The 11,359-nt window shown below is 38.4% G+C and overlaps 1 protein-coding gene across 3 annotated transcripts in view; it reads right to left on the bottom strand.

The window, feature by feature from the left end:
- Positions 1 to 7,381: 7,381 nt before the first annotated feature.
- The window catches only part of LOC149077690 (nucleolysin TIAR-like), a 158,640-nt gene continuing 154,662 nt past the window's right edge, over positions 7,382 to 11,359 (bottom strand). For all 3 annotated transcript variants that reach the window (XM_089245271.1, XM_089245273.1, XM_089245269.1), the window contains one exon: positions 7,382 to 7,856. In XM_089245271.1, coding sequence (XP_089101397.1) covers positions 7,841 to 7,856 — 16 coding nt within the window. In that variant the 3' untranslated portion in view covers positions 7,382 to 7,840. The remainder of the gene's footprint in view (positions 7,857 to 11,359) is intronic.

Here is an 11,359-nt window from a genome sequence, read left to right as displayed (position 1 = left end):
TTCCGATCACGGAGAGTGTTGACAGAGTCGCGACTTCCACTCACATGAACGGACGCCATCTTCCACCCACCTGTTTCTCCTCATGCCCCTTGCCTATAGCGTCTCTTCAGATACAATAAGTGGGGGGGGGGGGGGGGGTCCACAGTGGTTTGGGCTTTCATCTGTTATGTGACAGTTGTGTCTTAATTTTCACCAGAGATAGCCACGCTAAAGTTCTCTGCTCTTCCATTCCTGAATACTATATTTTTGGTTTTTGAATATTCGTTGTAAACAAAACTCCATAAGAATAATCCGTAATAACCATGAGCAGCACATCAACCGTAACAAAAGACTAAAGCTGTCGGGAAAACAAGTGGCATCGACGTATACCGTTCGGGGAAGGGGGGAGGTCGATCGACGGAAATTTCGGCAAGAAAAGTGAGTAAAAAAATTCTAAACTTTTCCGTATCATTATTATTATTTGGTGCTATTCCTGCATTTACACGTGTAAACAGAGTTAACCTGCTTCTTCTTAATTTATTTAACATTAATTTTTTCCATATAAATTGAAGAAAAAATTAAAAATCCCCAAGTTTTTGAGAGCCGTGGTTAATATACAGTATTTTAAAATTACACGTTGCTTTCATTTTATTGTTTAGATTTTTTTTCGTAAATAAATTTCAGCTGAGGGAAAGGAAACATCGCAGAAAAATAGCTTTAATTTCTGAAAGTATCGGCAATGGTTTTCTTTTAATTCTATAATTATTACTAATTTAACTGTGCAATTACGTTACACGTAAAACATATTTTTCTCAGTGAGATTGGCGAGAATCGGCCATACCTTACCGAGGCTGCGCATCGATACATTGGTTAAGAGGCTTTCGTTCCCATAGCAACGAGTGATGCGGTTCCCTCGTAGCTTCCCCTTCACTGCAAAGTTAACCTGAAACGGACTATAGATCAGCCGAGGATCCGGAGGAGGGTGATGGGAGACGATTAACCCCTTCCTCGAGTCAATACAACAAAGAATAATATTCATACCCTGTGAAATACGGGGCGTATAGTCTTACGATGGCCTTTACTTTCATAAAGTCTCCCTCTTCGACATACTGCTCTGCCTAGTATGTAATTACCATACTTAAGCTCGAAAATCGCAGCACCAACTTTCATTGCGACAAGTGTCCCCTATGAACTCGGTCTTCGGCTATGGTCCGGGTTCATGCGTTCAGGTGGCCCTGAATGGCGTGCTTTAACACAAGCGTGGCTAAGAGAAGAACCAATCAATTGGCCTACATATATTTTTCACCCCATACTTCCTCCCCTCTTGACCATATTGCATTTCTGTGGCCCCCACATCCACAAGAGTAAGTTTTTCCACTAGATAAATTAATTCCTTACCTACCGAAGATTTCTTTCTACTTGGTTTTTGCCCGTGGTCGCCAGGTTGAGAACTATTGGACCGTATACATATGTCAAGGAACCTGGAGGGGCTCAAACTATTTACTTGATGTGGAACCTCACTAGGGGCACCACAGTGCCCTGGGTGCTAGACCAGGGAGGGAGCATGTCGAATTCACCCGTTAACCATTTCTTCAATATTATACGCGGGCACCAAAATGTAGGCTTGTCCCCCCCACTGATCAAGAACCGAATTGCATCCCTGGTGTCTCGAGATTTTGACGATGACGTCGAAAAAATTAGACACGCTTTTTCCCAGCCTCCCCCAGAGAGGGAAATTTGAGGACTTCTACGTTGATTTTCTACAACAGCGGTTCCCAACCGGGGGTACGTGAGAGGCTGTTAGGGGGTACGCGAAAAGAAATTGGTAATGGCGGCCATCCATCTAAAAAAAGAACAAAATAATTGAAAAAGATTAAAAAGAAATTTTAAAAGTAGGTAGAGGTTTTTACTAATATTGTCAGTTGTAATATATTGACCTTTCCCTATCAATGAAATCTTCTGTAACAGAGGGGGTTGCTGGAAGCCTTCCCGCCCGCGCCCAACCTATGATCGGGATTCTTGAACTCCTTCCTCTCGACTCACTTTTCTTCGGCGTTTTAGATTTCAGTGTTGACACATGCCGGGCTGTGCATAAAAGTGAAGAATTAAATCGTGTTGTGTTTAACTTTTGTTGTGGGCGTTTGTATTCAGGCGTGCGTGTTAATCCCACAATTTCCTACCAAGAACCTACTACTCACGTGATTTGCGCTATGGATCAGTGGCTAAAAACTAGATCTGTGCGGAAGCGGACTGAAACACCAAACCCACCTTGCACCTGTAAACGTGAAAACATATTTTGAATCTTCCAAAAGTTTCTGCCAAAGCTACCGAAACCTCCTACTACGTTAGCTATCGTATTGCGAGACGAGGAAAAAATCATACTATTGGTGAAAAGATGTTGTCAGATGCATGTTTGCAGAGGAAAGTGCTCCAAATGGTTGATCAGTGGACATCTAATCCTTTCAAAGAAGAGTACTTTGAACCGGCTTCATTGTTGATTGCAGAAGAGGAGAAATTGCTAGAGCTCGCATCAGATACCCCTCTGAAGATCCTCTTCAATGGCGGAATGGCGAACCTAGTCAGTTTTTGGGCTTGCCGCGGTGAGAATACGTTGAATTTTCTAGAAAAGCCATAATGTATTTGTTGCCGTTTGTTAGCACGGAGCTTATTGAACAGGTTCGATCTTATTGAGCAATACGTTTTCTTCGTATACTTATATAAAGAATAAATATAGAAGCAAATTGAACGCAGCTCCGGATTTGAGTTTGTATTTATTCTCTTTTGAGCTTAATTTTTCAAAACTCTGTAATTCAACACAGTCTCAAACATCACATTAATTTTTTTCCCAATCTTTGTGTTAATTTGTTTGCTCACTTCAAAAATAAAAAAAAAGCTAAGCAATGAATTTATTTTATTTAATTCAACGTGTACCGTGTTTTGAAGTTTTTCGAAAACTGTATTGGTCGAAACAGATTGGGGGGGGGGGATTCGGGGTTGGGGGTACGCGGAAGGGAGCCGAGCCAGCTGGGGGTACGCGGACTGAAAAAGGTTGGGAACCACTGTTCTAGAAGATATGCGGCGCTAAAAATTTAAAAAGACGTATAATGTCGATCGCTAGATGCTCTTACTTGTAGAGACCACACATACAAATATTGTCGAGGGCAGCAAAATAGCTGAGCATAGAATAATAGCATCGATACATCCAGAGGCGAACTTAGGAGGGGGGTGGAAGGCATAGTTCCCCCCCCCCCACCCACCGTATGCTATTTTGATCAATTTCTGTTAATTTAAATGCTTTTTGAAGATTGATTGGTAACTATAAATTTGTCTGGAAAAATTTCTCGTGCCCACCACTCCTAAGCCTTTTGTGCTTCTCCCCCCCCCTCCCCAAAAGTCGATCCAGCGTGACTTCGCATATGTGCTTCTAACGAATACCTTTCTTCGAAATGAGAAAAGTCTATCGTCTATCCCAAGATCTTGATGCCCGTTTACACGCGCAGTCAAGTAGTTAACTAAGTTTTTAGCCGTTACGTACTTCAGTTATCAAGTACATAAACCAGATTCTATTTTTTTTCAGTTCAAGCAGGCCCTATATGAGTGAGCCCTATGCGCCAGTGGGCGCGGCCTTGGCTGGTCGTCCACTGGAAAGTGGACACTACACAAGTCACGCGCGCAGTCGTCTGTATGCGTAAGACTGACCCGATTTTACAGAAAGTAGAACGTCATCCACTGCAAACGATTTTGAGCGAGTGCTAGTAACAGACGAGCGACGAATCCCGCCGAAATGGGATTTTACGTGTCGTGCCACTTCTGCGCAGGCGCAGTACTGTTGCTTTTTCCTCCCGTGCAATTCTTCGCTCCGTTTTTTTTTCTCCTCTCACCCGTCAGGGCGGATAAAAGAGTGCGCGACAACCATTTTCTAGATGACTTGTGACTAATTTGTTTGTGAAGTTATTGCTTTCATTTCTCGTATCTTTATTCCTGACTTAGTAAACTATGTTTCATGATACTTTTTTTGAAGTTTTTCAACCGTATACAAGTTGAATTTTATTATCAAACATCCACTAGAGATGAGTATCAACTTTTCTCCCTATATTTACTGTGGTAAACAATAGTACAGCGTAGTTATAAACAAACTGACACTACTCAGTATGTAGCGCCCATTCTGATGAAACTTGGTTCAGTATATAGGATATATGGACTATGGGGAAAAGAAAGATTCAATTAAAAAAAAAGTTCCATTTTTGACCACCAGGTTAAAATGCGGAGATTTTTTTTTCATCGCGGTTACATTTTTACTCATAGTCCAAATAATGTATATATCAAGTTTCAATGAAATGCGTCCACCACCATGGGTGCTACATAGGTCGGAGTAGTGTCAGTATGATTAAGCTCAATAGTTGTCAGTTGAATTAGTACCGACACTACTCAGGCCAATGCAGCGCCAGTTGTGGTGGACGTATTTCATTGAAACTTGATATATACGTCATTTAGACCATGGGGGAAGAAAAGATAACCAATAAAATAGCGCCAATTTTTCACCTGGTGGTCAAAAATTGAAGTTTTCTTATTGAATCTTTCTTCCCCCCCCCCCTATATCTCATATACCAAGTTTCATCAAAATATCTCCATCAGAATGGACGCTACATGCGTCTGAGTAGTGTCAGTGTATCTTTAACCACCCTGTATCTGAGCAGTTTCAAACTAATTTTTTGTATTCATTTGTATATTTACCTTCTCAATTAATACAAACTAATTAACTTTATCCACTTAAAACAATTTATCATTATGATTGTGGGAAATTTGATGTATCGTGTAACAAAAAAAAGGAAAAATAACTTTTTATTGTTAAAACATTATTTCTATTATGCAAAAGAAAAAAAATTCCTATCGAAAATTACGATAAAAATGTAACTTCTGAAAAATCACGAAAAAAAAGTAAATTCGAAAATCATTTCTTTCAAAAATTCTGAATTTATTTCTTTCGTTGATTCCGAAATTATTATTAATTCTAGAATTAATCGGCTTTCATTATTTTTAACCATTTTCTGAAAATGATCGGCGGGCTACGGCAAAAAACTCCGAGGACAGGACCGCAGCGTGTTTTCGGGTCCCTAGGGCAGACTTTTTCCTTGGAGGCCCCCCCCCCCCCCCGAAATGGTTATTATTATGCAAAATAAGAGTACATTTTTTGTGGGTTGCCCCAGACTAGTTACGGGCCTCTCTGAGGCCAAATGTCTGGCGTCATCGCATAAGATAACCGCCAAACATGGCAGAGTTGCTAATATCCCACGTGTCTCACTCAGCTCCCGGTCGGAAGGTGGCGTAAATGGACTTGCTCGCTCTACTTTTATACCTCCTCTAAACTACCCTGTCTGGAAAAATTCCTCGTGTCCCAGAGCCTTTGAGAATAAATTTTTCGCAAATCGTATTGAAATATACCGATTCCTCCAACTTTTATAAATTTTTTGAACCATTTCCGAATTAATTTTTTTTTGTTGTGATTATCACATATTTCCAAGAGATCTTTATGATCTGTCCAGAGAAACCATTTATGGGACACCCTCATTTTCTTTCTTTCAAACTGAACACCGCACAGGCTCTATCAATTGACTTTTGTCACATTATAAATGCCATGAACGCTTTCCATTGGAATACATTTCGCGATACATGGAAACATCTTCAACATGAGAATTATCTAAAGCAGCGTTTCTCAACCTATGGTCCGCGGACCAGAGGGTGGTCCATGACGACGGCACTGGTGGTCTGCAGGCAGACTTGGTAATTAATTTTTACCTAGTGAAAAATTATTAAACTTTTGTAATTGCTATTATTGTTATTATCCATATTTAGGTTTACCATACGTCAAGGAAAACTGCGATTCCCCTAAATACGGGAATTAAATTGAAGCCAAATCATTCAATTTGAAACAAATTTGCTACTAATTACCACTGAAATGTATGAAGGGTGGGGAAATAAAGGGCTGCGCTACAAATAGCAATGAACAAAAATGTGATGAAAAATTATTCAAATCAGATTCTGTGCTCAGATGGCAAAGTGTAATGTCACTGTTTCAAAATTTCACGAGGGCAAATTTGGAAATAATATTTTGTAAAAATGTGATAATGTAGCTTTTTTTTGACTTATTGCAATGTGCCTCTGTTGATTTCTCATAAACCGAAAGAGATGGACGAAATTTTGTCACCTTCCAAAATTTTGAAGAACGAGACACCACAGAATGCGAACAAAACTCTTTGGGAAAAGTGCCTTGTGACATTTTGCCATCAGACCACAGAATAATGACCACATTTCATTGAAGAAAAATGCGGGAAACTAGGATCTTAAATAAAGGAAGCATACGGGAAGTCGAAAATGTAGCCATAAGTCGGCAAAATCCTCAATTGTAGTTAAAATAACTGAAAAATTGAGAAAAACACTTTAACTTGACGAATATGTGAGAATATTTGTATTCGTAGCCATGATAAGTTATGTAAACGCTGTTTATATATATTCACGATTTTAGTAAATATTGAAAATTCAAATGAGCATTTGAATTTGTAATTGGCAATATGGGTATAAAAAAATGCAGAGAAAACTAAAAATATAGGAATGTCCCGTAATACGGGACCAAAGTGGTTTGTAGAATTGTAACAAACATTTCATTGGTCCTTGGGTTCAGAAAGGTTGAGAAACGCCGATCTAAAGTACATATTAAATTATTCTACATAAGGGGAAGAAAATTATAGCTTGTTTTAATTCCAAAATGTTAAGTTTTTCTTATTTTTCAAGTACATTTGTTCTACACAAAATAAGTCTCAAAAATTAAATTGTAAAGTGCAATCTACGTAATGATTAAAAATACGCTTACTAAGACAATCAAAAACAAATCCGACGTAAGCAAGAGTTAGTTCTTAATGAACATTACACATGACACACATCATTACCAAATTCCTTTTAATTAAATTAAATCTCAATCCGATAACAGAAGAGAAAAAAAAAAACTTATCTAAAGAGAAACAAAAAAAAAAAATTAATAATGCTTATCATCGAACGATAAGCCATAAATTATTCACTGATTACTACTATTATCGTCATTCCAAGGAAAGGAAATCTGATTTCTTCTGTTATTCGATGACGCCATTATTATTATCTTTAATAAAACGTCATTAGAGTCGAGGAAAAAACGTTTCTTTTTTTAAATCTACTTAAATTTAAATTTATATCAAGAATTTTAATCCAGAAAAACTTGATGTCGATGATTATACGAAAAAAATATATATATATATTCATCGGAAAATTATCTTGAAAATGTCAAAGAATTCGTTTTTTCTGTTGTTATCTCGATAACAAATATTCACATTTTTTTTTGAAGTTTTTTCGTAGGAAATAAAGAAAAATCTCGTTTTCAATCAGAACTAAACGAACTTTATTCTTTATTTTTTCATTTATTCTCGTCTCGTGTTTAATGTTTCTTAACGGTTTTTTTTTTTCATTTTCTTGTTCTTCTTCTATTTTCTAAGGAAAGAAATAGGAAAAAAAAAAAACTCATCACGTCGGATGTTGTCCGAAACTATCTTCGGACTGATCTGAAAGATCTCTTAAATCACGAGAAAAGCAGACACAAGGAGTAGAATTACTTTCTTTTCTTCTTCTTCGACGATTTTATTCCTCTTTTTCTTCTTCTTTTTTTTCAATCTATTTATTTGTTCTTTTTTTTTTCAACTTTTTCCCCCCTCCAATTTCCAGTTCTGTTTTCCATTAAACACTGGATATAATTACGTTAGAATCCCACAGTCAGCACTGAAAAAAAACACACACACACACACATTTCCAGATCCGTCCTCTTTGTTTTTCCTCTTCTTTATTTCGATTCTTTCCTAATTTGTCCGAAAAAAAAAAAAAGAAACAAAAATGAAGATTAAGATGAAAATAATTCCATTATCGCAAACGAAATGTGAACAAAAACAAAAAAAAATGTTGCAATAATATTTAATTTTCGGGAGTCGTGAATCATTAAGAGCGAGAATAAATGATAAGTAGGCATTCGCGTATGAAATTATATTTTTTTCCACAGTTTCATTGCGAAACACTTCGATCAAATATCTGAAATGCAAATGTTACATCGGAAGAAAAAAATTGGCTTTTGAATTCTAAGTATTGTTACGAAAATTATGTAAATAGTCCTTCTTGCTCACTTATTATGCCATTTTTCGACTGTAAATAGTGAAAATAGTCATTATCTTAGATAAAAAATGAAAATTAACGCATTTCTCTGTAAATTTCACCAAATCGGCGCAAGAACTTGGCAAGTTTGGCGACAGCTCAATTATTTAATGACGTCACGGCGCAAAGAGAAATTTGTAGAATGAAGAGGAAAGAATGAGATCTCGCGAGAATGGTCGAGAAACTTCTCGACTTTTCATTGTAGGAGAGAGAAGACAAACTCTTGTGTGCTTGAGAAGCCGTCTTTCAGGGCCATCTGTTCAACGTGTATAGTCAAATTTCTGCTTGTGAATACGTGTAAACTCTGTAGCTGTTCTAAATAAATCTGTGACGTCCTGCAAATTGCCTCGTGCTTTACCACCGTGTGAGAAATTTATCCGGTCAAATTTATTAGTCAAATTCATCTAAGCAGCGTTTCAAATACAGGTCGATTATAAAATAACTCTCCCGATACGCAAGCCCCACAGTGGCCGCAAAAATCAAAGAACGCAAATGAAATACGAGATACACGTGTTTCAACGTATGCACTCAAGAACGAATGGAAAAACTAGTTCTCTCTCTCTCTCTCTTGCGGTTACGGTCACAGCAACAAAATTTCGAAATTTTCAATAGGTTGTCCCCTTTATGGGAAATAGAACCCACGTCCTCCCGCTCGCTCCGTAAGCGCTAAACGGAACTGTATATGGACAGCCAGACTAACTCCGGGCAAAGCTCACATTGTTAGCGTTACGACCAGAGGATTCGCTGCCTTTGTAGCGTAGTGGTCAAGCGCGCGCTCATCCTGTGAGTGAGAGGATGTGGGTTCGATTCGCCGCAAAGGCAGATGAATTTTCTTTCCTGGTTCTATCTTCGCATCAGACAGCTGTCGGAGACTTCTATTTCATACCTCGATTATTTCTTCTAGGTTCCCCGCCCCCCCCCAACATCCTATAGTGCTGAGGTTGCACGCATGTCAGGGAAGTCCTATAGCCACGCCAGGAATCGCACAAAATGTTCTCAATTCCATGTCATCTGAGGCCTGCATAGCACCTTTTGCACTACACTTTGAACATATTTTTTGACATCAGTTACTTTTTGTTGACGTACATTTATTATTTAAGCGCCTATTCATATTTTTCACTTCTGTTGTTTTCTGTGTACGCTACCGCGTCATGATAGCGACAAAAGGATTTCAATTCTGTTCTTTTTCCTCAGCATTCATGTACGTCTTTTCAATCCAGTTGAATAATTGAATTTTTACTGCGGATTAATGTCTAATGACGCGTAATATGTATTATATAAAATTCTCAAAGAAAGATTTCGAGTGGCTTCCGCGAAAGTGTGACGCGTACAACAGCCGCAGGGTGTTTCCAAGGAAACTTTCTTCTCTCGGTCATTTTTCTTGGTGCAGCTTCTTAACAGGAAATTCTGGTACCCGATACCTAACTTTTATCTGCAAAAATGTGTCTGAAAGTTGGGTTGTTAAAGCCGGGATCGCCCTATAAAAGTTTGATCAAAAATCTTTTACAAAACTTTTAATATTGGATAGATTCACCCGAATTTAACCACAACCAAACCAGAACATGGCCAGAACCGAACCGAATGTAACCGCGCGATACGCTTTTATCAGATTTATAAGAATTTTTCAAGTTTTATAAAAGAACTTTTATCAAAATTTATAGTGTAGTTCCAGTATAGACGAGATTTGAAAATAATGACAGCGTTTTGGTACACAAAACAGCAAACAATGACTTACGTGATGGAAATAATGACTCAAACAATCAAAATGCGGAGAATTTGGAATAAAAGACGAATATTGTAAATCGAGGTGAAAATAGAATTAGAAATGCACACACGGTGACGATCAGGCGCGAATACAGGACGATGTGACGGGAGGGGCAAATAATGTAAGTTCGTTTGACCGCCCCGTATTTTAAGGGACAGACAGATTTTCCCATATTATTCGCTCTTGGAAGGGGCTGTTATTCCCGGTCCCCCCCCCCCTCCTGGATCCATGCTTGAACGAAGACAGGTATCTTCAGCTACGAATAAAGCGGAGGCAGGCATCTTCAGATTCGAATGGAGCGGGGTAAAAATCTTCATTTGCGAATAGAGCTGAGGCAGGCATCTTCAGTTACGAATAGAGCTGAGGCGGGCATCTTCAGCTGTGAATGGAGCGGGTGCAGAAATTTTCAGCTACAAATGAAGCAGGGGCATAAACCTTCAGCCTCGAATGGAGCTGAGGCAAGCCTCTTCAGATTCGACTGAAGCCGAGGTAGATATCTTCAGCTTCGAATGGAGCGAAACCATGCGGATCCAGGACGATGTACCGGAGAAGAGACTTAGTGTGTGTAGGTGCATTGGATCATCCAGTATTTTACGGGACAGACGATTTGTCTCCCATATTATTCGGCTGTTGGGAGGAGCAATCGCGCCGATCTGGATTCCTCACTTGGCGGTGACGTTATCAATGGATTGAAAATTTACCCAACCACGTGACAAAATGCTCGTTTATGCGAAATTTTCGTATATATAGCATTTGTTTTTCCATAAACACACACATTTCTATCCTTATCTCAATAGAAATAAACAAAATATTTTTTTCTCCCCCTAAAATGCGGAAATGTTGAGAAGACAAAACTTTTTTGGAGGAAAGATTCGAAGAAATAGTTTCTTCAACTTGGAAATATTTTTGTGTCAGCGTAAAGATATCTTTCCCCGCGTTGGAATTCGTCGCAGCAGCGAACGGAAAATGTTTCTAGAAGCTTCCACAGCACAAGACACACATCAACTGAAATCAATATCGCGAAACAACAAAGTAACTTCTCTCTAGACGTCAAAAAATATGTCGTTTTCTTTTCCTCCCGACACCGATGTCGTATTGTCCAAATTTGCATACATATGCGTTGTGGCAAATGTAAAAAAAATCCCGTATCTGAGGTACCAGCAAAGATACATGCGCTTAACTTCTATAACAAAAATCTCAGTGGAAAAACTTTTCCGTATTGAGAGAATATCCCGAATAGAATCAGAGACTTATAAAAAGAAGAGAATCAGTACTTCTGATCGACTTAAGAATGCATTAAAAAGTAAAGATTGACGCTGTCGAAGACTATTTCATCCGCGGAAAATAAAGCGCAAATTATGAATAATTTGCTGAATTATTGAATAAATACTA

Source organism: Pholcus phalangioides, unplaced genomic scaffold (genome assembly GCF_987345545.1).
Source record: "Pholcus phalangioides strain wild (caught in Gottingen) unplaced genomic scaffold, Ppha-v1.0 ptg000015l_1, whole genome shotgun sequence".
Classification (NCBI taxonomy): Eukaryota; Metazoa; Arthropoda; class Arachnida; order Araneae; family Pholcidae; genus Pholcus; species Pholcus phalangioides.
The sequence above is the reverse complement of the archived record's forward strand: the minus strand, read 5'-3'. Positions and strand labels throughout refer to the sequence as shown.